The sequence below is a fragment of the Gobio gobio genome (genome assembly GCF_949357685.1).
Source record: "Gobio gobio genome assembly, chromosome: 8".
In the NCBI taxonomy this organism is placed as follows: domain Eukaryota; kingdom Metazoa; phylum Chordata; class Actinopteri; order Cypriniformes; family Gobionidae; genus Gobio; species Gobio gobio.
In genome coordinates this window covers 10,844,790-10,871,941 of record NC_137114.1, presented here as the reverse complement: position 1 = coordinate 10,871,941, position 27,152 = coordinate 10,844,790, and the positions used below count along the sequence as shown (strand labels likewise).

The 27,152-nt window shown below is 37.4% G+C and overlaps 1 protein-coding gene across 1 annotated transcript in view; it reads right to left on the bottom strand.

Moving 5' to 3' along the window:
* The window catches only part of rsrc1 (arginine/serine-rich coiled-coil 1), a 208,676-nt gene that overhangs the window by 143,782 nt on the left and 37,742 nt on the right, over positions 1–27,152 (bottom strand). The window contains exon 4 of the mRNA XM_079823893.1: positions 5,133–5,300. Within this exon, the coding sequence (XP_079680019.1) occupies positions 5,133–5,300 (168 nt within the window). The remainder of the gene's footprint in view (positions 1–5,132; positions 5,301–27,152) is intronic.

Genomic DNA, 27,152 nt, shown 5'->3' with positions numbered 1-27,152 from the left:
CTAGAATGGGATTCAAATTATGATGACGCTTTGGGAAATTAGTAAATAGCTTTACCTCCTCATATAAAACTAATACCATCCGAATAGGGCTTTTGTCTGTCTGTCTTTCTTTCTATCTATCCATCTATCTATTAGTAATTAAACAAAACATGCATGATACAATGAAAAAGCAGCGAGAATCGGTCAAAGATGTTTATGTAGCATGTTTACATTGAAAATCAATTAAAAATCAGTGCACTTTCCTGCCGAGTTTAGCTCCAACCCTAATCAAACACAAGCTAATCAATTCTTCAGGATTACTAGAAAGTTACAGGCAGGTGAGTTTGATCAAGGTTGTAACTAAACTTGGCAGGAAAGTGGACCTCGAGGGCCAGAGTTGAGAAATCCCTGGTCTAGACCATCAAATCTATGATACCTCCAGATGTCATGAAAGCGAAACTACTAAACCAACTTTGACATTAAACATTCGATAAAAGCTGCTAATAAGTAAAGACGCTTGCGGATGTGAAGACCGATGTGGCTACAGGAAAGTGTGTAAGCGAACAAACATGTGAATGGAGTTATTGGAGATTGTAGCTCAGATTAAGGCAGGGGGTCCCAAGGGTCTAAGAAAACGGCCCCTGTGTTTGCTCATTTGTGTTTGTCCCTCCATTATGTTAATGTCATCCCAGCCACATCCCCTAATTACAGCCACAATTACATGTATAGACTCCCCTGGGACATAAGCTGCAGAGAAACAAAATATAGCACACATGCACAGAATAACAAAGGATAGAAGCCAAGTGTCTGGGGGTCAAAATGTGTGTTTACTGTTTACACCGATTCATCACTAGTTCTTTGTTAGATTTAGAAACACTTATATTCAATTCAATTAAAACATGACACATCTAGTAGTTTCAGCAGATCACCTGAGGAATCAAGCAGCCAAGTAACTCTGCTACTGAAACATCTACTCACCACAGGTGGAACGCTACTCAAGCTACAGTCTTTAAATAAATGTGTCCACTGTAAAAGTACCTGACTATAAAAACAATCACAAACTTGACTTTATTAACAATGAAGAAATCATTACACCTTAAAGCAAAATCAATAATTTTTTAAAGATTGTAGTTCATGAATTAATGTCAAGGAATGCCTGAGCAAAAAACTCAACACTTGAGGCCGAATTCACAAAAAGAAAGAAAAAAAAGAAAAAAACGTTTTTCTTCTAGAAGCGCATCTGTGAGGTCAGGCGCTGATGTTAGCCAAGAAGGCCTGGCTCTCAGTCTCCGCTCTAATTCATCCCAAAGGTGTTCAATCGGGTTGAGGTCAGTCAAGTTCCTCCACACCAAACTCATCATCCATGTCTTTATGGAGCGACGCTTTGTGCACTGGTGCAGTCATGCTGGGACAGGAAGGGGCCGTCCCCAAAACTGTTCCCACAAAGCAAGAAATTGTCCAAAATGTCTTGATATGCTGAAGCATTAAGAGTTCCTTTCACTGGAACTAAGGGTCCAAGCCCAACCCCTGAAAAACAACCCCACACCATAACCCCCCCTCCACCAAACTTTACACTTGGCACAATGCATTCAGGCAAATACCATTATCCTGGAAACCGCCAAACCCAGACTCGTCCATGGGATTGCCAGACAGAGAAGCGAGATTGGTCACTCCAGAGAACACGTCTCACTGCTCTAGAGTCCAGTGGTGGCGCGCTTTACCCCACTGCATCCCATGCTTTGCATTGCACTTGGTGATGTAAGGCTTGGATGAGCTGCTCGGCCATGGAAACCCATTCCATGAAGCTCTACACACTGATCTTGAGCTAATCTTTGACTGCAGAAAGTTGGCCACTTCTGCGCACTGTGACCCTCAGCATGCGCTGACCCCACTCTGTGATTTTACGTGGCCTACCACTTCGTGGCTGAGTTGCTGTTGTTCCCAATTGCTTCCACTTTGTTATAACACCACTAACAGTTGAGCGTGGAATATTTAGTAGTGAGGAAATTTCACATTTGACCTATCGGTAAGCCCCGCCTCCCTTAGTTACTGTTGCTAACTCGGACAAACAAACGGAGTTGCTATATCTTAAAATGACAGCTGTCAGTGTGAAAACCTTATCCCAAGATGTTTTTGGATCTGATTGATGTCCGATTGATGGCCACACTTTACTGATGGTTTATCAAGTTTATTACATCGTTTTTCACTCAAAAAAAATCATCGTAAGAGCTGAACAAACAAAGCATAAGAAGTGCGCATTAACGTCTCATTCACAAACTCTCTCTCTCTCTCTAGCCCTCTCTCCGTGGCATTACCATTAACATACACAGCAAACTACACAAAAACACTCACAGTAAACAAACATATACACAGAGCTTATGCCTTTTCGGGGGTGCAGTTAATAACTGGTGAACTTTGTATCTGCAAAACAACTCCGATAAACTGCGTGCGAGCTCTCCCTTTCACTGCCCGGACACTATAATACCCATCAAAATAGGAGTCCTCCTTATAAGACAGATAATGCAGACCTTTAAACATATCTAAACTCACAGAAATAAAATGGGAATAAAATAAATATGGTGAGAGATTAATTTGGAAGCGATGGTTTACAGATCTCAATGCAAACGGGAGAAGCCTCTTGTTACGATCGCAGATGATAAAATACAGGATCAACACTGTTCATGTACCGCAGGGTAAGATTACATACATTCACATTTAATCAGTTTAATATGGAGAGATGCACTGAAATGTAGACCTTCATGTTTCTGACCTACACCGTTGCATGAGAACAGTTAGTTATAGTTAGTCAGTTTGTACGTTAGCAGGGAATTACTAACTTTAATAGTAACTTAACGAGAGAATGACAAACAGAAAATCCTCTCAGGATCCCTGGAATCAGTGCAACAGTACCTGCAGTACTGAATGAAGAAAGTCATGGGTTTGGAATGGCATGAGAGCGAGTAAATGATGATGACAATGATGATATAAATGACACAGGTCTGAGAAACAGTATAGACATTTAAGCAATCAAATGTATATTAAAATACTGCGTAGTCTTGACTGTATTAATTAAAGCTACACTGTGTAACTTTTTTAGTTTATTCTTAGCTAAAAACACTTAGTTCTTTCAAAAATATATGTGCTCATTAACGTATATTTACTTCTTTCAAGTAATAAAGTATTCTCGTAAGTTTATAATATGCCATTGAAAATACATACGGGTGAGGGGTTCGAATGCGGGTCGCCATGTTGCCCCTCCATCTTGAAAGTACATTAGCCAAAGAGGGACATACCCGTAAATTCAAGCTTCGCCTTTGGCGTTTTAACACTCGATGGCACCGTGTCCAATGTGGACGAGGTCGAACTGGAAGCCATGTTAATCTTGGACTAAATCGGCCACCGTAGGAGTTAAAACCAAATCGGAATTGAGAGGAACAGAAACTAATATTCGCAGGATGGTCATATACCTTTTAACCGCTAGATGGGGGAAAATATCACACAGTGTAGCTTTAAATGTTTATTCTTAATTAAAGCTGTTTTTCTCTTTTTCATTTGTTGTATGATTAGCGTTAAGGAAGGTGGTATATTAGGCTGCCATTACTTAAAGCTGCAGTCTGTAACTTTTTGCGCTCTAGCGGTTAATAAACAGAACTGCATGCGTCTTGCGGAAGAACATTGAAGCCGGAGCTCCTTCTGTCTGTTTATATCTATGGCGAGTCACTCATGGACTGTGCTCCTCCTCCGCAGCAGTGGTTCCTACCAGTCCGGTCTGAAATAGTCCCAATATAAACACTTAATATAAGTGTACCATAATGATTCAGGGTAAGACAAAAACACGGTTTGGAAAATGGATTCCTGGTTGTACATTCTCAATATATAATTTTTGTAAATCTTGAACACAAAAAAACTCACGGACAGCAGCTTTAAAAAAAAAAAAAAATGTTACAAATACAATACATTGACACACATCAGGTTTTCGCCAGCTGTTTAAATTCACTTAATAAGCCATAACCATCTGTGTTTATGTGAACACTCCCCAAGACGGGTATTTTGACATTATTCTCTGTGTATTTGGACTGTTTAAGCACGATAAGCTGTGATAAAGAACTCAATTAAATACTGAGCACATAAAACGTCTGTCAGACGCGAGTTCTTTCACAGCTTATTACACTCGAACAGTTTAAAATCACTGGATGTTTAAACTGGCAAAGCTTAAAAATGCATGCAAATGCTAAACTTTTGTGATGACACGCACTGTAACATCACAACCATTTTTATACCAGTTGTCACATTTCTACTGGTTTATTGTGTCTACCATTATATCGCCCACCCCTAGTTAAATGTCAATACGTTTATCCACAGAGATTTGTTTCACACTAGACGTATCATGTCACTAATGTCTAATCAACAATTTCTCTCCAGAGTCCAGGCTGTGTTTTCTTTAGTGGGTTTACTTCATAGCCAATCAACTCTCATGGGCAGGGGCTTCATGGGCATCGCGAGGGAAGTGGCCCCACAACTTATTACACCTAATGATACTTGTAATTATTACGGCTGTCATTTAGTCAGATGTATACCTTTCCTTGGAAATGTTTCTAAAACAGCCCAAACATCAGAATGTCAGAAATCACAACATCTTGAATAGATTTTGCATATGTCTATAATTACTGGCGTTTCCGTGTTGTAAATATGTTCACCCAATCTGTTCAGTCTTGCTGACTGTTGTCATTGGAACTGGGATGGAGAACGCTTTGTCTTGGAGTAAAATCTCTCTCTTGAGTCGAGGTGGAGCTTGAGAGGGGCAAACAGGAGAGCGGGGATGGAAATGCAGTTAGCTCTTGCTCACGCATATTACACTGGGGTATAAATCAAGACAGTGAGAGAGAAGGAAACGCATTAGACGCCCAGCGGGACGGTGTATACACTGAGTTTGAAGGGCAGATATCAGGCTGGATGGATGAGACCTACCACACGATTGAGCTAAACTCTCAGCTGAATCTAAACTATAAGATTTCGTTCAGACATGAGATGGATATAGTGATGGGTCGGTACAGTTTGGGAGTGTGTTTCTCGGTGTGCGTGCTAGAGAAAAACAGAGAGGGGGCAAAAAAAAAAACTAGAAATTCAAATGGCACAAAAAAAGAAAGTATTACCTTTGCTTGTCCTTGTCTTTGGCTCTGTTCGTCTCTTTGTCTTTAGTTCTGTCTCGTGTCCGGTCTTTGTCTCGGGTTCTGCGCTGGCCGCGATCTCGTTCTCTGCTGCGTTTCCTGCTGGACCGAGCACTGCTGCCACTGCGAGATCTTCGGTGACGGGAACGAGACCTTCAAGAAACACCCCAAAAATACATATTAGCTGGAAATGCATATCGAATAAATGATAAAAGCAAAACCGGCCGTAAGTAGGGGACAGCTTAGCTGTTAAACATCCAGGCTGGTCTGGCCAAAAGATTACGCCACCAATGTGACATTGATCAAGATTGATTAAACCTCTAACTCAACATGGACGCCGCATGAAAGTTGCAGAAACAAATTCCACAAGCAATTATGCTATTCATGACTTACAATCAGGGCTGGTTTGTGGAAAGTGTTTGGGTGGGCTACTCACAACTAAGTTCTCAAATGAACTGCATTATGTATTAAATTAATGCTTGCCAAACAATTCTGATATCTGCGGTCAATGACAGTCAATATAAACACATACATGTTTGCCGGATCTGCTGTCTTCACACTTTCTACTCTTCATGTTTAAGACCACCGGCAACTATAGTAGCCGCAGTGTCTAGTTGTCATTTTCCTTTTGTCAGTATTTTTCTAGATAGTATCCATGTTTTTAATCTTAATGACATGCAAGAAAACAACCAAATAAAGGATTTCAAGAGAAAAAAAAGGTATTAACTCCTGTCACATGAGACTGCCAACTTCCTCCCCCTACTTCCAGGAAGCATAACAAAGGCAAACCCTCCCAAACAAAGGTTATTTTCATGTTACTAATAAGTATTTTTGTTGACATATATATATATATCTACATAATCGTGAAGGTCTCTAGAATCATCCAAACAAAACTATTCTTACAACAGATCTATAGTTTTTTGTACACTTAGTCAAAAGTCCAAGTAGCAACTATAGTTGCAGTGGGCAAATGCCTTGTAAGAACATATAATGGGGAAATGGGGTATACTGTGTATATAAGGCTTTCCTGTAGCTCAAACAGTAGAGAATGGTGCTAGCAACGCCAAGGTCATGGGTTCGATTCCCAGGGAAAGCAAGAACTGACTAAATGTAAAATGTGTACCTTGAATGCAATGTAAGTCGCTTTGGATAAAAGCGTCTGCCAAATGCATAAATGTAAATGTAAATGTAAATATAATGGGGTAAACATAACTTAACCCTCTAACTGACATCTCTACTGTACAGTAGACCTTAATTCGATAGGGGAAAATATAATATTTTATGATATTAAGGCCAAAATATTGAGGACCCCCATCCAGTTTGGATGCGTTTCTAATTCTCCCTAATTCTCTTTATGACTAGTAGCTTACGATTCCATTATAATGTGGAAATTCAGACAAGTAATGAGTTTACATTTACATTATTATATGAAATCACCTACTACAGTCAGCCATTGAATACTATGGGACTATTTATTTATTTTTGTTATATAGATGTAATTTTTTCGTCATTATATCAATTTATTTTAATTGAACTTTTTGATACACAATGCCTTGTTAGGGCAACTCAATGCACTTTGTTCTGCTCTTGTTCCACCACTTTAAGACAAATGTATTTGTTGTATTTTCATATTCAACAGATTATAAGATAGATGCAGCTTTTTTGAGTTTGCATCGAATGTCCTTCGCCTTTTATACACAATAAATTTGTTTATAAATTAAGATTGTTTATAAATTAAAGCAGTTATTTTGAGTTAGATGCCAAATGTTCTCCTCCTAGTCAAATTTGACATTGAAGGGGTGCATACAGCAAATTTGCCACCCATTCAAATACGATTTTCAAGACAAAAAAACTAAAACCTGGGGAAAATAAATGCAGAACATGTTCATATAGGACACTATTAACATGACTATATGCATGAAACCCTTCAGAAAAATTTGGGCACAAATGGGTTAAAGAAAACAGCAGCAGTGTTTTCACACTTGGTCCTTTTCAAGGGTCTGAGTGCGGTTCGTGTGATTTTTGGCCCATATGTGAACACTCCAAACAATCTCAGATCACTTAAAAGCGGACTGAACTGAGGCCATCTTTGGAGGTTCGCTTTCAGCTAAAAAAATGTCCATTGTGAACACACACGAGTCCCGGCTCACTTTCATTCCAATGTAGTTTGGTCATGAGATGCCGCTGTACAAATCGACTGTTCATCATGGCTGCTTCTTCAGGCAGATCTCTAGAAATTATTTGTTCACAACGTACACTAGTTTATTGTAATAATTTTGTGTAAGAGAGCTGCGTGCCTTGCCAGTTTTAAATGTTTGATAAACGGTTTTACGAGCGCACACACCTAAACCGCATGCACAGAAAGCCAGCAGTATTATTGTGTGTAAAGTGACAAAAACACACAAGGTTCACATCCACAGTTGATTTTGTCTTCAGTGAATGTAAACATCTGGGAAATTAATCGTGCATGTGAATCAGTATTTTGTGCATTCATGTAGTTCTTAAAGTGACAGCAGCCTATTATAAGCAGAATACTTTTTATTCATACAGTGAAGAATATGCAGTTTTATTTTGTCATTTGATTATTCCATGTTTTACTCGAATGCTACTTTTAGATATACCTACTGTATGTGGAAAATTTAAAGCAGTTTATTTCATTAGGATAGTTTTTTTTCTATGCTGATGTTATCATTGCCTTCTGCAATAAATAAACATGATTTAAGGAAAATATTTTCTTTTGTGTTTCACAAAGGACACAAAGGTGAGTAAATGACAATTTTCATTTATAGATGACCTATCCCTTTAAAGGTTTCCTGCCTAAGCAGATTAATAACAGCCTCTCTTTGTGTTCTCAAACTAGTGTTTGTCTTTCAGTAGCCAGTTTTGATGTCAAGAACAAATGGGCCATTTTTTGGACACCATACTGAAATTCATGTTAAAAAACAGGCCCCTTTTTGACACATGTGTAAAGCTATTAACGAGGATAAATAAATGCAGTAAAAATTCACGGCACACAATCATGACTGATCACGGTTTTCATGATCGATCAATGGTGTCACTTAGAAGTACTCGTGCCAGACCCTATTGGCTGAATGAAGTGGCCATCAGGGAGGAGCTCAAAATGACTGTACAAATGCTGTATTGATCCTTACAGACAGGCCAGAGAATGCCCGGAGATTTAAAGGATTTTACTTACCAGAGCAACTGACTCCAGAGCCATACATCCACACGGTGACATACAGATATGCTCACGCAAACACACCGATACACACACACACACACACACAGTATGGGACATGGTGGTAGATGAACTGAGCTGATACTATTTTCGATAACCAATTTGTGTACTTTTACTGTAGAAATGTTTGTAGAAAATAAACTCTCCTACAACACACATTTCACTAGTTCATTTGTCCACTAGAAATGCCCAAGAGAATTTTATTTTAACGTAATGAAAATTCCCATCAGTAATTTCAAATGTATTGTGTTTATTAGCTCTGTACATGACATGTAATGAAAATATCTTTTTTTGAACTCCGGAAATTACTAACATTATTTTCACAGCTACACAAAAACACCACTGTAGTTAAAAAACACAAAAATATACATATATATATATATATATCACTGTGAGAGATATGAACACATGATTGTTTTTTTTTATACTTAAAATGGATCATGTAAGTCACTTGACTAGGTCAAAAGCCAAATCAAAGAGTCATTGAACAATACTGTCACATATGCTTGGGTCTGTCCTTGGACTTTTACGTTGAAGTGTTTCCTGTGCTTTATTTTGTAGTTCTTTGTAGTTTTTCATGTTGATTAGTCTCCTCAGGTGTTTCCCATTGACGTCACACCCCTTGTTATCTTGTAAAGCTAGTCTTCCCTGTGTGTGTATATAGTGCTTGTGTCTTACTGGTGTTTGTGGGTTGTTGTACATGTAATGGTTGCTTCTAGTTTGTGTGCCCTAGTAGTCTTTGTTTCTTTTGTTTCTTCATTCCTGGAGTTCTTTGTTCAATGTGTTATTTTATTAAAAACAGCAAGTACAGCAAGTAACCTGGTTATAAAATCACATGAATATCATATGATGACAAGCAAACTGCTATATTCACAGCATATTTTTACGTCTGCCCAACAGACTAATGCTGACAGGACTGAAGTTCTCCATTGTCTCTTTAGGCCAATCCAGGAGTCAGATTAACCCTCTGGTGCACTTCTGTCATTTCTGACCGTTTTGAAATGTAAAAAATCACCGCTTCATCGGAATGATATGAAACTTGGTGAGTTTTCTAGCATTAGGTATGTAAACACACACAAAACAATTGGGGTCATGATTCGAGCATGCTAATTGGTCGTAACAAAAAAAAGTGGCGTTCATTGTCCTCGGTTATAAATGGTTGACCATAGGAAATGAATGGGGAATCGGCAAAAACACAAAAATTATCTGAATATTTGCGTGTACAATCTACAAATCGGCCACAATGCTGAAAAAAAGTACACAGCAGTGAAGGGGTAACAATCAGGAGTGTGATATTGACACATCCACTCACACTCACACACACACTTATACACACACACACACCTATGAAAAACTTTTAAAAATCATAGCTTCATCAGAATGATATGAAACTTGGTGACTTTTCTAGCATTAGGTATTTAAACACACAAAAACATTGAGGGCATGATTCGAGCATGCTAAGTGGTCGTAAAAAAATACTCCCACTTGTGCTCTTCAGTCAAAAATGACCACCATAGGAAATGATTGGGAAATCTGCAAAAACACAAATTCACAGAAAAAAAATCTATATTTCTAACAACAACTAAAAATCTAAAACTTTATAATAAATAGTCTTTGAGATTTTTTAAATATATATTCAAATCCATCAAAAAAAATCATTAAATGTGTTCAAAAGAGAACTAGTGAATGCTCAAGCCTCTCCACAGAGACCTCTAGTGATTACACACATGTGGTTGCATGATTTCTTAAATAATTCCAAAAGAGGGGCTAATCTGCCTTCAAAAAAATTATTTTGAAGGCCTAGTCTCTATTTTAACCTGAAATACTGCAATAATTAAAAATATATATTTTTGTATAATTTCCAATGGCAAAAATAGACCATAATTATTGCATAAATATAAAACAATACCATGAAATCATCTCAAAATACAAAATTAAAAAGAAAAAATATTATTGAAGAAAAATAAATTGCATTGGTTTTACTGGGGTGGAGGAAGATTAATTTTTAGGTCACTTATGACCGGGAAGACGACCAATGCAACCCCTAAACTAAGAGCACCAGAGGGTTAAAATATACAAGTTACATGATCCAAAACTCACAATACAAATATACAAATGTTGTATAACAAGGCTGTATTTATTTGATCCAAAATACAGTAAAAACTGTTATATTGTGAAATATTACTACAATTTAAAATAATTGTTTTCTGTTTCAATATATTTTAAAATGTAATTTATTGCTGTGATGCAAAGCTGAATTTTCAGCATCAATACTGTAGTATTCAGTGTCACATGATTTGTTGCTTTTTTATTAATATTATGATTGATTGGTTGATTGATTGATTGATTGATTGATTGATTGATTGATTGATTGATTGATTGATTGATTGATTGATTGATTGATTGATTGATTGATTGATTGATTGATTGATTGATTGATTGATTGATTGATTGATTGATTGATTGATTGATTGACAGACAGAAGAAACTAAGGCTGTTTCCGAAATCGCCCCCTATACCCTCATTCACTATTCCCTACATTAGTCCACTGATATAGGCCACTTCGAAAACGAGTGAGTGATTTCGGACACTAAGTGCGCCGGAAAGGCTGGCGTTTTTGCAGTTTGTGCTTGCTGTTTGGCAGCTCCAGTAATAATGAAAAGATTTATCCTGAACTCTGCTACGGAAACTAGCATGTAACCTTAATCAAACAATATAATAATCATCTTAAAAAGGATCATTTATACCTGTATGCATGATATTGGGCTGGACCAGTGCGGTTCGGAAGATGGATGGATGATTGATTCAGCTGTGGGCACTATTTGAGGGAACAGCCATTTAGTGGTGTCTGAAACCATAGTGGACGTTATTAAGTGCACTCATACAATCCCACAATGCACCACAATAACGAGTTTGCAACCGATGTATGCTTGACGGCTAGAGAATACCCATAATGCACTGTGAGAGTCGCGCCGTGCATTGAATGAATTCCCGCGTTTCGCCAGGAGATGGCATCGACTCACACACTTTAAGACCAATGATATTGGGCCCTCTCACTTGTATCGTCACTAATTGAGCATGTCTGTTTACATACCCTGATAAACACTGATTAAACGCGTTAGTAGCTTTATTTTCACTTTTCTAATATTTTCTTCATATTCATAGAAAATAAATTCCTTTCCGATCTGATATATGATGGAAAAAAGGATCAGTGCGAGTTTGGTAAAAGGCGGATTCGAACCTCTGATCGATTCGCGTCAAATCTTAACGCCAAGCGTCTTACCCCTACACTATTGCTGCTGATGAAGATTGTGTATTCCGTAGGTGTTTCTTCCTCAACCAGACGTTTAAACAAGCCGATATATTTAAATATATTTTTTGTAAATTGCATCTACTCCAGTAAAATGTTTCTGTTAAAGGACCCACCCATATTTTTTTGCTTCTGACGCCCATAATATAAATAGTAGCCTACTATAAAGTATGAAATATATAGGCCTACTACGGTATATACAAATTTTATTGTTTTTTTTTTAATTAAATGCTTATTAGTTACTTTATTATTCCCCTTTCCAAGTAAGTTATAGGGTTAACTTTACGCTTGTTGGCTGGTTTTTGGAGTAGTGGAGTAATGGAGAATGAGGGTACATAGGGCGAATCGGACGGCGGTAAGTTCATTCATTCAGGGCGCGACTCTCAGTGCGTTGAGAGTACACCGTCTGGTTGAGTGAGAGAACGATTCAAAAGCATAAGGAGTTGTTTCTCGTTTGCTCTCGCGGGACTTTGCTGTCATACGCCGATCGGGCATCGAACAAGCATATTCTCCAGCGCGTTCATCTACTGTACACTTGTTATTGCGGTGATTGGTGGGATTGAATGAGTGCACTCAAAAACGTCCACTATTGTTTCGGACACCACTAAAAATGGATGTTCACTCAAATAGTGCCCTATTTAAGGGTATAGGGGGCGATTTCGAACACAGCCTAAGTCATACAGGTTTGGGCGAGTAAACACCAGGGTGAGTAAATGATGACAGAATTACATTTTTGGGGTGAACTATTGGGAAGGCTGCCAAAATCTCTTAATGAAAGATGCAGGCAACCTTGTTTCAGCTTTAAGAATATTCTCGACGTTACAGAAGCAGATCCTTGTTTGAAAACCGTGAGTCTGGAAACACCAAATCTGCTGTACTTCTATTTCTTATGTTGTTTTATCTGATCGTTTAGCAGGCAGAGCAAAAGCAGTTATAGTTACACGAGAGAACACGAGAGGTCTTATTTTAGCAAATGTACTTGTGGCCAGCGCATGTAATAAACACCAGGGCCGTCGGTTTGCTGTTTTTTCATCTCGTTCTCTCTTTCTGCAGCCCAGCTCACTTCTGGGCCTGTTGCAAATTAAATTTATTGTAGTTAATAGACTGTGGTGCGGCTGCTAAATGTCAATTTCATTACCAAGGCCTTACCCTTAGAGAATTATGACCTCATTTAAGGCGAGGGGGTAAATGTGTTAATGCAGGATGGCCAGATAAACATCCCCTGCCACAAGCACACATGTGTCCAGCAGCATCATGCCAAGAGAGGGCTATTTTACATGACTTTCAGCTATTATCGCCGGAGGAAAAGCCTTCCCCTATGGCCTAAAAATATTTAAAATTCTTTTGAAAGGTCCTTTTTTTATTTTTTTCCCCCTCCAATCCATTAAATCTAGCAGCAACGATTGGCTCAGGCAATTTTCCCTGCAAATTATCAATAAAGTAATTACCAGTGTGTGGGAGCGCACCGGGCGCTTATCGCCGATGCCCCCTGCCCAGCCGCGGATCTGATCCCTCCCAGCATTGCATTTGGGTAATTATGTGAGCAGGATGGTGTCCTGCTGTTATCACACCATATTATATTCCTGCTAAACAAGGTTTCTTGCTTCATATGAAATTGGATATTAATGGTGGCGAATGATAGCACTAGTGCAACTAACAGGCGTAAGATACACCACTGGAATCCTAACCTGCCCAAATGATTATTTATTCCTGCCGTGGCCCTTTCTCTCTTCTTCTCTCTTCGGTTCATTCCCAAATACACACACACACACACACACACACACACACTCCACTCTCAGTCAACGGTGTAACACAGTCACACTGTTAGCAGTAATTCATTGTAAAGACCTGTTATATGAAAGAGAAGGTTGGACAAAAAAATTGTTCAAGAAAATGTTCAATAAATTTAATGAATTCAAATTGATAAAACGGTATATATATATAAAAATGTGTTGCAAGAATGGCTTAATTAATACTGTAATATATGTACAGTACAGGACAGACTTTTTTGACATTGCCAACCTGTAAATTAATTTTAGAGCAAGTAATAAACACAAAATGGATTGTTTGAGTTGCGTAATGTGCCTTTTTCCTTTACCACTAGTTGTTTAATAATTTTAATGGAACCGGAATCGGAACCGGAATCGTTAGGCGGAACCGGAACCAGAACCGGAAAATTTCTCACGATTCCCAACCCTAATTGCGGCTGCTACTGTTATTGCTGCTACTGGGCCTTGTCTACACCGACACCGAGCCATCTTTAGTGATAATAAAGCATTGTAAGTTTTGTTGTGCTGCTTACATTGTAGAAGTAGAGTAACAGTTAAAAAAGAAACCGATATATATATATATAATTATATGTATATAGCAACTTCTAGTCGACTCTGACAGAAAGAACCAACAAACAGCTTCCGCTTAATTAGTGTGACAGAAGTTCTCAGTATTTTAATTCCAGAGCACTGAAGTTCACCTTGAATAAGCAATGTGGGTTTCCTACAGGCGCCGGAGCTCCAAACAGCTGTTCCTTCTTGTTCCCAAGCGCTCCACGTAATGAAAAATGTTAACAATTCAAGATGTCTTATTTCTGAGTGCTCTTTAAATGCAGAGCCACACAAGTGTAATTTATGAGATTCCTCTAATTACCAGTGCTCACGAGAACATCTCCCAAGCCGTTTCTTTCTGAGCATGTTCGCTGCTCTTTTAACATACACAATTTATCACGCAAAGTTAAAAATGAGAAATTAATAGTATTGTAATTAACTGTTTTAATACCACAGCAACCATACAGATGTTGGTCATTTGTATTTTGTTGAAGACTGCATGATTTAAAAAAAAGTCAGAGATAAAGGCAAGTGTTGGGGATTTTGCAATTATAGGGCTTTAACGGGTGTCCTTCTTAATTAGCACCAATTTGATAAGCAATAATAACTGGTATCTAATCTGTCATTTATCATTTGAAGAGTACATGAAAATAGGACATTTCAGTTACATTTTATTTTAAGGTGTCCTTTTTTTCAGTGTAAGTATACATTCAAGTGCTGAGTAATATGCATTAACTACATGTATTTACTATAGGGCTATAGTTAGATTAGGGTTTGGGTTAGGGTTAGTTAGTTGTATGTGTGTAATTATTAGGGCTGTCAAAAGATGAATCGTGATTAATCGCATCCAAAATAAAAGTTTGTGTTTACATAATATATGTGTGTCTTATTATTTATATATAAATACACACACATTCATGTATATATTTAAGAAATATTTGCATGTATATACATTTATATAATCTATAATATATATAAATATAAATGTTTTATATATAAAAATAATATTTTTTTCTTAAATATATACATGCTTGTGTGTGTATTTATATATAAATAATAATTAACAGAGTACACACACACATATATTATGTAAACACAAACTTTTATTTTGGATGCGATTAATCGCGATTCATCTTTTGACAGCCCTAATAATTATGCATAATTTATATGTAACATGTAACCTAAAATAAAGTTCACTGAAATTCCGTAGATCAATCTTTTCTGAAAAGAAATCAGCTCACACTCGGGCCACCCACACTTGCAAGGTTGTGTCATTTAGTCGAGTTCAAAGGTCTTTGAGAATGCTCTGACTTACACAAAGTCATTTGTTTCAAAAGTTAAGTGTTGGAATTTTTTGTGAAAAGCATATGTGAGAGCCATCACTCGACAAGAACAGTGACATCCTAAACGCTCCTATCTAACTAGCACCACTGAGACTGTATTACATCCCTATTAGTGGCACAGAGGGCACCGCGAGCAGAGGTCAACGAGAGGCAAGAGGTCAGAAGGTCAATAAGTGCTAACTCACCACTGTCAACACACACAACCATAAGACCGACTGTGCCAGCCCAAGACACACTTCTGAAGTGCATAACTATAATGAAATATAATTCCATTTTTCCATTTTGATAAATAATCAGAAAAGAAAAAAAAACATCCTTAGCGATGACTTTCCTTTCCTTCATATAAAGGTTCTTCTGAAGAGAGTTTGGGGGCAAAAGAAGAGTGGATTTCTAAATGATGTTGGAAGCATGTGTTTTTAATTAGTAGGTGTTCTCTAAGGGTAAGATGATGGTTTTCTGTTCTTTTTATGATAAGGTATTTATGAAGTGACGCTAGATCTGAAGGTCGGTCCTTAAAGACTTTTATTGTTTAAATGTGGAGGGTTATGTTTCAATTTAAGCACTCGCACAAGAAAAAGCATAAATATTGAGACTAAGTGGACCGACCATAAAACTACAGCACAGAGACAGCACTGTGACAGAGAGCAGACACTCGTTCCACTACTAAAAGAAAAACCACACTTAATTAAACACTGAACGAGCACCTGCATAAAACCCACCAATCCCTGCACAGAACGCATGTAAATTAAGCCTTTTCAGAGCAAAACTACCATCAGAAAAGGAGTGTTTGATCATATAACATCAGCTCTCCCAGAATCCCGGTGGCATAGCAAGAATACTCTGCTGTACCCTAATACATCTGTTGTGTCTAATCACAGCTCAGTCCACCTCTAATGAGGCCATGAAAGAGAGATGCTCACATATCAGATTTCACAACCCATCTTAGACCCTCCTATAGCCACTGCTCACAACCCAATAACTACATCACTCTCCATTTCTCTTATGCGAAAATGCGGCGAAAATGCGGCAAAATCTGCGTTGGCGAGTATATGAAACAGTTCAATGGGCAGTTGGCTGGTGACATTTTCTAACAATGCAATGTTGAATAAACATAAAGACACTCCAGATGGGCCATTGCTGCATCGTCAACATGCTAATTGAAAAATTCAAGCGCAAGAAGACGCGAAAGGGAACACAATTACTCGTCTATGGAAAGCCAAATGGGTCATATTTCGTCATTAAACGGGATGCACCGAAATGAAAATTCTTGTCCGAAGCCGAATAATAATAAAGCACTTGGCAGAAGGCCGGAGCCCAATACCAAACGCGTTTTTTGTGTGTGCCAATTTTATCACCATTGGATAAATTAGCTTTTTAATAATTTGTCTTGCTTTTAAAATAAATTACAAAACAAAACACAAATAAATAAATTACAAAACTACTATAAAATATTTATTTAACATTGAAATTTTGTAGCATTCCAGCAGACATTATACAAACAAAGCACAATATAACTTAAAATAAATTAAAACAAAAAATTTTACTTGGTCATTTTATCTTATCTTTGGCCTATTATGCCTACATGTATCATAATCAAATCATAATCAAATTCAGTTTGTTTGTTCAAGAGAGGTTTTGCAAGCCTGTATAACTCAGCACTGAATAAAAACTCTGGCGGTTTGAGCAGTGAGTGGAGCCTGACTAACTTAAAAGTAACATATTGGCCATTGCGTACGGGAGACCAACAACTACAGTATGTCACCGCTGCAGAAACACATTGTAAATGGATACATTTGACGTTCTACAGACATAAATATGCACTGGAGCATTTGCCAATATATTATTACAGTATGAACTGAGGGTGCTCTTGCTTACATTTGAGGGTGCTTAGACAATTCAGCAGAACAGTGTCTGCAAACGGCCATTTCTGCGTCTTTCTCGGACACTTTAAAGCCTTCTTAATGCCTTGTCCTTCTAACTCCACGCGTCCGCATGAGCGCAAGGGTGCGCGCAGCAAAAATGACGTTATCGCAGAACACAAAGCAGACGAGGCGGGCTAAGGAGCCAGACGAAAGTAAACAAGGCTTAATGCTTCCACACTTCCGACATGTGCTGCATTTAGAAGCGTGCGCGCCTCTCTCTCACACGCGCTGGTGTATCGCGTCATCAAAAACCTCATTATTCGGTAAAATTTATTCTTTCTTTTCACTTATTCTGCAATTTGCAATTTTTGCTATTTTTAGCCGAATAATTTCGGTTGCCGAACATTCGGTGCATCCCTAATTTTCACAAAAATGTCATGGCCCCTAGAATATTTGTTTCTATGAATATATGAACATGCAGTATGTCAAAGAACAGACCCTCTGCTTTAAAAAAAAAAAAATTATCAACACTTGAATGTAGGAAAAAAAAAAAAACATAAAAAAACACTGAGCAAAAAGCTGAGAAAAATCAAGTTTTGGGTCAAAGACCACATCCAGATGGGATTCAGACACAGATGGAGTAGATCGAGTCCATCAAACTCCAAAAGCTTCACAGTCCTAGAGCTGGTCCTGGATCGACATTTCATTCAGTAACATTAAGCAGTTATGATTTATATGCGGTTTAATGTTGATGATTGCGTTATTTTAAATATGCATATGCTTACATATGATATTGCTTGTTTCTGCACCTTCTTCGTCTGTGTTTTGATCAGGAGATTCTGTACTCATTCAGAAGACGTGTCATAGCGCCCCCTAGCGTATAACAGTGAAAACACAGAAAGCTGGAAAAGTCAGTCAATGGCTGGGAAAGAGTTAACCACACGCCAGGATTTGCAGCGTTTTAGACAAAAAGAAGCTGCAAAATACAGCGTTCTGTAGCACAAGCGGTGTAAATTACAGCGTTCTCACCACACCTACAAGTTCAACTAGAACACAAAAAACTAGTAATGCATGACGACAAACTATTAAACCATTACTCACTTCTTTTCAAAAGTAAGACAAGGTGCCAAACACTAATGAACTAAAGAATTATGGTTCAACTGATAAAACGTAGCGGTGGGCGATATATTGTACCACAAGACGGGTCATTTTCTATCATGGTATCAATACAGTATTAGTTATCCAATCTGTAATGCTTGGGTATTGTGCGAAGGGCTATAAAATTAAACCTGATTTAACTTGACTAGCCCACCAGACACACAGAGGGTGTGTTTAAGGTGCTGAGAAACTGTATTTTAGCAATAAACTAAATTCACAAGAAAGGCATCGATGCATATACCAGTCCTTACTGATTAATAGGTATGGTAGGACTGCACACATTTTTATTGTTATTCTTCTCATAGATACACACACAAAAAAACTCTTGTCACTGGTTTATGTTCTGTTGCACACACTCAAAAAAATGATTCAAGCCCTTCTTAGATATGACACATTTATATTGTGTTCACTTTATTTAAATATATCTAATTAGGATGAATACTTATATATATTTAATAAGTCTAACGTAAAATATATAAACAGCTTCATCTATGAGATTTATTTTAATTCGATTAACTCAAAATAATTTGGGTTTTGGAGCGCGCCATTCGAGCATGCGCATAACAAGCTCAGAGAATGGAACAGAACAAGCTCACGGTGTGGCCACCATTTTGTCATCTGGTGCGGCGAGGATGGTGCTGCGAGGACTGTTATTCCTTATTGGTAAGTATTCGTTTTTTTGTTTTGTTTTTGTAGTTAAGAATTTACCTCACTGTCAAATAATGTGTATAGGCCTATCGTAATTCTGAGTGAAATATGCTACAGCTGTGAAAGTTATGCGAGGTGGATTGTTCAAAGTGCTTGCGATCGTTTTGGCGCCGTTTATTTGTTGCTGCGTCACCGAATTGGTGCATTGTTCTCAATCAAATTTGACCTGATTAACACGAAAAATACCACATTTCGACATATAAATTAATCGTATAAGTGAGATGTTCAGTATTTCTCAATCTCCAAATGACTTTAAGCCCTGTGTGAGAAAATGCACGAAAACACTACCCAAAATTTATTTTATGGATTAATGTACGATCCCTTAACACTACCCCCAAACCTAAACATACCAATTTTATACAGAATATAAAGAGAATAAAACGTAATCATACCAATTTTATACAGAATATAAAGAGAATAAAACGTAATGGACAGAATGTGATGGAAAATGACGTTTTTAGTAACAATATAGCTTTAAAAATATATTTTGAACGGCTAATCCTACACCTAAGTTACCCAAACCATTTATTAAAACCATTTATTTTAAATAAAAGCACAACAGACAGACAAGTGTAATCACAATAATTTATTTATTGTAAAAATGTCAAAAGCGGTACCAAGAGTAGTCAAATGACGATGTGTTGCAGTCGCAGTACTCTCTGGTGGTACATAATAGTTTTGTATGAGCACTGAGTAGGGTGTAAGTTATTCATCGGTGAAAATATTAATCCGGCTTCAGTCCGTGAAGGCGCGCTTTCCCCATTTTTTTTCAAGTACAAATCGACTGAAACACGGCATGTCACAATCTGTGACGAAGCAGGCGAGAGCCAATGAGCGTTCGATGTCACTGCCGTAAATCATGTCGTAATGCTTCACGAGGGCGCGTTTTTTGAATTTGAAATGTGAAAACATACCAATGAGCGCGGGATTTGACGTTTACGGTCGCTGATGAGAATGGAGATGAAGATCACTGGACAAAGGGCTGAATTTGGATCAGTTCCACGCAAACGTATGGATTCTAAAGATTTGGATTACAGAGAACGAATAAAATCGATGTGTTTTAAGAGTTTATGTTGTGTTTTTGTGTATCTTATGATCGACATTTCCCACACAGACTAATTCGTGGCGCTGCGCCACAGAATCAACACCGGCGGCCACTTATTGCGAGTAGTTATAATTTTTTAAGGCTATTTAAAGCACGCGTATTTGTTCAGCTGCAGCCAAAGCCTTTAAAAACAGAGTTGCGACATGCTCTGCTCTCATCTCCAGCGGCGCGCGCGGTCATGTTGCGCTGTCCATACATTTGAATGGATACACAACAGCTTCACTAATACTATTCAGGTATTTGCAGCAATGTTTGGTAAACAGTACAGCATAGTGTGCATTTATTATTAGGTCAACCACATTTACAGTATCATTTTATAATGGAGAGTGATGGAGATACAACTTCGTTAACATTAATGTTAATGTTTTTCTTGTATTTAGCCCTCAGGTATTCCTTAATCGTTCACACTCATACTCATTTATGGTCAAATGTGACCATACACCTTTTTTCAATTAAATAAATGTTCTATATTTTGGTTTAAATAATATTTATTGAACATTTTGTGGAGATATTTTAGTACTAAATAAACCTAATATTTGTGCAATAATTATGATCCATTAATTACCATTTAATGAATTAAAATATTATTTTTTTTCTAAAAAATTTCTTATTTATATTACAATTAGTGTAGTATTTAGGGTTAAAATAGATAATTCCAATACAACGAGGCAAATTAGTCATTTTGTGGCTAAATTAAATTGTAATGCAATTACCCACTATAGGTACCTGTATGGCTCTTTAATATAATACATATTTAGACATCATCAAACACTAGATTTCTTTAAATGTGGAATTGTAAAATGTTAATAACTTGCATTCTAATATTTTTAATTATACTTATATAAGGGAATATTAATGAATGCAAGCTAATATAATTTAACCCAAGAAAAGTTTAAAATAGTGCTAAAAAGGCAAACTTATTTTTCCTTATATGTACAGTAGGCTATATACATATGAATTGATACAATTCAACCCCGCCCGCCACCACAAATTAGTTTCTAATCTGAAATGGGTTTGCAGCAGAAGTCACAAACAGAGCAAAATGTTATTTTATATTAAGTTGATTAGTAAAAATGCATTTAATAAATGCGACTGAAAACATGATGTGACAATTGAATACAATAGAAACAAAACATTAATGCCACGATTGTAATATTGCTGCATGGGAGCTGGTACACGTTCACACTTGGATACGTAGTGCTGTTAATACGTCAATATTGTACGTTTTAGTGTGTATGAAATCGTAAGTAAATGTACGTGTAGTAGAATAACACTTTAGTAAAAATACACACGTATTCTCATGAGATCACGTTGAAATTTGGAGAACAAGACCGCTCAGCAAGTTAATGTTGAATATGGAGAGGTGCAACAAAATGTATGTTCCCCATATATATATATATATATATATATATATATATATATATATATATATATATATATATATATGTATATATATATATATATGTATATATATATATATATATATATATATATATATATATATATATATATATAATTATAATATATATATATATATATATATAATTATAATATATAGCATATCATCCATTCTGCATGCATAGTAATGCACAAAACATACCAGTGCTTAGTGTGATTTTTTTTTTTTATTGTGTAGTACCCCATTAACCTATTTGAGTCAGAGGACAAATTTAATTTAAGGCCAAAATACTAAAGAATGACATGCCAACCCAGATCTAAATGGTGTATTTGTGTTTTTAAAGTTGGTCATCAACATTCACAACAACAGTTAAGTTATCTCTGAATAATTATTAGAATTATTCAAAATCATTTGACAACATAAAATATATTAAAACATGGATGTCCTTGTGTAATATTAATGGTACAGACAATTGTATCACGTAAACATTTTATTATTTAATTTTATTTATTATTTTATTAACATTAATTAGTTAACAAAAAATTGAATTACTTGTGATAAGTGTGAAGTGTCATAATAAGTGAATTAATTTGGTAAAATATATCCATGTAAACAAAAGGCATATTTTCATAGTATTGGTACTGGTTCCCATTCCTAATCGACATCATCTTTTTTACAGTTTGATGGACATCACCAAGGAACCAGAAACCTCCTAGTTATAGTAAGTCATATACAAATAATGTGATTTACTTGTGTAATTTGTTAAATATTGTATAAATTAATACTTTTCTATTCTTTTTAGGATTGTGAATGTGGCAGTGCAAAGAATGCCCATCGAAACTAGCTAGCAGGTATTTGTTGCTGCAGCATTTTAGGCAGACTCATGTGTGTTTTAGGAGCAGTTCTCGCTATCCATGTCCATACACAGATTGCCCATGCACGTTTAGTACATGGAGTAAGCTTCTTAATCACACATACAAAAAACATGCTAAACAGGATACACCAAAACCAGAAAAATTAACCACATTCCAGTGTCATGTGTGCTTATGCAAGGAGCTAGCAACAGAAAGAGATTATTTTCTACACATTAATGGACATCTCAGGCATAATGAAACAGTTCAGTGTATGTTTGTAGGATGTGCATTTGAAAGTAATATTTACAGCACATTTAACACCCACCGATACAGGAAACACAATCCACATTCATTGAAAGACTTCAAAGCCATTGCCATCAGTTCAAGTGATTATTTGCGTCAGTCAGACAATTCTGTAGATGGTCCAGCAGAGTCTGTGGATACAGATTATGAATTTGAAACTTTATGCGGTGATGAAACTGTAGAAGTAGATCTGTCAAAGTGTATTGAAGAAAAGGTTGCTTGCATTTTATTGAAGTTGGAAAATAATGTTCATGTTCCAAAGTCAGCTGTAGATGAGGTCCTTTCTGAACTCCACTATATATTAAGTACAGCATCTTTGCCCATCACAAAGGCAGTCGTATCTGATCTATTCCAAAGTCACAATATTCAAGTTGAGGAATCGTTAGTTGATGAACTTTCTACAGTTATATGCACATCTAATCCACTGGGCAGAGCTATTTCTAAGGAGGGCTCTCTTGCTACTGCATATAAACGTAAACAGTACTACACAACTCATTTTGGTGTTGTAGAGCCAGTTGAGTACATTCTAGAATTACAGAAGAGCAGGACGTTTCAATATATTCCTATTTTACAGTCTTTGCAAAATCTGCTCAGTCAAAAAGATGTCCTTGAACATCTTGACATTCAGATAACTGAAGACCCTCAATTGACTGGTCTCAAGTATTACAAAACCATAAGAGATGGTGAGTACTGGAAGCAAAATCAGTTTCTTTCCGGAGAAGGTTTGAGAATAGCCATTAATCTTTATGTTGATGATTTTGAGTTGTGTAACCCACTTGGGACATCTCGAAAAAAGCACAAACTCTGTGGTGTTTATTGGGTCTTGGGTAATTTGCCACCCGGTTACCATTCAACTCTGTCTTCAATCTATCTTGCTGCTCTTTGCAAATCTGATGATATCAAGACTTATGGCTATGGAAAAGTTTTGGAGCCTCTTTTGCAAGACCTACAAGTTTTAGAACAGCATGGTGTTTTCATTTCTCAGCTTGGTCAGTTGGTTAAAGGAACTGTTCAGTGTGTAATAGCGGACAACCTTGGAGCCCACTCAATAGGTGGATTTGTTGAGAGTTTTTCTGGAGGTTCAATATGTAGATTCTGCACTGGACAAAAGTCAGAATATCAAACTAAGGATGTCGGGTCAGGGGCTTTCCAACTTAGATCCAGAGATAACCATGATGCTCATGTACAGACAGCACAGGCGAATGAAAGTATCTGTTGTGGTGTCAAAAAACAGTGTGTTTTAACTGAGCACCTTTCACATTTTCATGTCAGCACTGGCTATCCTCCAGATATTATGCATGATCTCTTTGAGGGTGTTGTTCCAGTTGAACTAGCGCGTTGTATTAGTTTGTTGATCTCCAAAAAGTATTTTACTCTTGACATTCTCAATAAACTGATACAGGCATTTCCATACAAATGGAAAGACAAAACTAATCGCCCACACGCCATACCACGCTCTTTTACATCCAACAACACAATAGGTGGTAATGCACATGAAAACTGGACCTTGTTAAGATTACTTCCTTCTATTATTGGACAGTTGTTGCCAGATGATGAGCCAGCATGGCAGGTGATCTTAGATCTTAAAGATATAGTCGAACTGGTTGTAGCCCCTGTTCACACAGACGAGACGATTGCATATCTGGAGGCCAAGATTTTTGAACACAGACAGCGCTATCTTGAACTCTTTCCTCATGTCAAGCTCCTACCAAAGCATCACTATTTAGAGCACTATCCGCAAATGATTCGTTGCTTCGGACCTCTAATTGGACTGTGGACAATGAGATTTGAAGCAAAACATAGCTTCTTCAAGCAGGTTGCTCGTCACACTAATTGTTTTAAAAATATAGCTCGCTCGCTAGCTATTAAACACCAGTTCATGCTTGCCTATCACACACATTCCTCGAGTCTCAAGAAATCATCCTTGGAGGTCACAGATGTTTCAGTTGTGCCTGTCGATGTCCTTAATGAGAGATTAATGTGTACATTGAAACAAAATTACCCAAATGTGACTCAGGTTCATATGGCAAAAAATGTGTCTTGCAGTGGTATACATTACACTGAGGGGATGCTTCTTGTACATGGATCTGTAGATGGACTGCCTAAATTCACTGAAATCCTAAAACTCTGTATTCATAAGGATAAGCTGTGTTTCCTAGTGAAACCTTTATGTACTTGGTACAGGGAGCATTATAGAGGATTTGAGGTGACTGCCTTACCCACTACAGAGGTTGACCTGATTGAGCTTGGTGACTTGAAAGACCCATATCCCCTTGTGGATTACATGGTTGGGGGTTTGCGTATGGTGAGCTTGAGAAGATTCATCATCATTGAAGGTTAGTATAATCCTTTTAGTCTAGTCTGCGGCCTGGAGGCCAATGTCTACCATATTGCTTTAAGGGATAGTTCACCCAAAAAGTAAAATTTGATGTTTATCTGCTTACCCCCAGGGCAACCAAGATGTAGGTGTCTTTGTTTCTTCAGTAGAACACAAATGAAGATTATTAACTCCAACCGTTGCTGTGCCAGTCGTATAATTGATGTCAATAGTAAAAGATTCTAAGGGAGTAAAAAAATTATGACGACACATTGATGTCTTAAGACTTGAAACGATCGGTTTGTGTGCGAAATCGAACAGTATTTATATAATTGTTTTTACCTCAAATACAACACTATGTACATCAGCCGTCCCCGCGCCATCACTGCTTGTAAGTGAGGTCAAATTACATGATATGGCGTAGAGATGCGTGCAAGAGATCACTTCCGCCGCTTGTATCCCATTGAGATACACCATATCGTGTAATTTGACCTCATTTGTGTTCTACTGAAGAAACAAAGACACCTACATCTTGGATGCCCTGGGGGTAAGCAGATAAACATCAAATTTTAATTTTTTGGGTGAACTATCACTTTAAGCTCTTTCTTGCAAAATCTCTGATTATACTTTAATTTAAAATGAAAATGTATATATTTTTTGTATAATTTCGTGTTCTCTTCTATTTTTCTCTTTTTTCCCCTCTAGTTTAAAGGTGCTCCATTATGGCGAATCCTGTTGCTATGCGGATTATCTTTGGTGACGAGACTGACTCCAGGAAACTGTCCCTGATGTCTGGAATTCCAGATACTGTGGAAGAACTTCATTCTTTTATAAAGACAGTCTTTCGGCTGAATGAGGACTTCCGTTTGCAATACATGGATGCTGACTTCAAAGAGTTTATGAACTTAACTTCAGTTTCTGAAATTGAACACAAAAGTACACTGAAGGTGATATACCTGCCTGCATTGTCTCCTGTTGAGCTCCAGATCGATGAGCCCTGCATCACATTGTACCCAGTGAATTCATTTTGTGAGACTCTTACTGATTCAGAGCCACAAACCTCATCACTGGTCTCATCCTTTGATGATGTACAGTATGCATCTACTCCTCACTCATCTACAGAAACTCCCTCAGGTTTGTCCCCATGGCCCAAAGCGTTTGTTGTCCCGATGTTTACTTATGACGCAGAATTTGAGCTAAACATAAAGAATACTGAGTTTGAGGCCTCTGGGACTTACTTTAATCCGGGCCCAAAGCTGAAAGGTATCATTCTTAATGGTCTAGCCCAAGAAATGGTAAAATACACAAAATATCCTAAAGACTATCAGTGTGAAGAGGTAGCAGCAGCTTTAACTAGGGTCCATCCTTGTTTGGGGCAACTTGGTTCCAAGACAGGATTTTGGGGATGGAAGCAGTCACTTAAGTACAAGATGCAAAATTATCGCACAAAGCTTGGCCGGCTCGGACATCCTGAAATCCTTGTAAATTCCTTGAAGTACAAACGAAAAGGACAAGGCAAGGTTGCTGCCAACATCAAGAAACCAAGGAAGGCTGAGGTCAATTACATTCCTCTGCATCCAAAAGGTGAATCCACAGAAAGCTTGGAGGACGAGAGAATTTCTTTATTGTCGGAAGTGAAAAAGCGGGACAATTTAGTGGTGATAAAAGCAAAAATGGAAAGAACATTCTCCCACAGACGTCAGCTGATCGTGGAGCAAAAGCCCATGATAGAGGAGATAAAGATTCAATGGCCAGCTCTTTTTCAGCAGAGTGAAGTAAGTAAATGTTATGTAGTGTTTTATTTTAGTCGTTATTGGGTTATTTTTGTAGTAAGAATATACACAAAAAATTGCTGTGTTTTGTTTTTCATTTTGAAGGTGAACTCAGAGTTCATAAGGATCACTACTAAGCCGCTGCAATCAACGTTCCTATCACAGCTGGACCACTTTTCAGATAAGCTGATGCTGATCTTGAAGAGCAAAGGAGGAGTGAAGGGGCAAAAGATCAAAAATGCCCTGGCGATCACAGACTTGGTTAGTAGAAATGCATGCAATGTCTTCTTTATTGTGCAACTTCATGCATTTAAC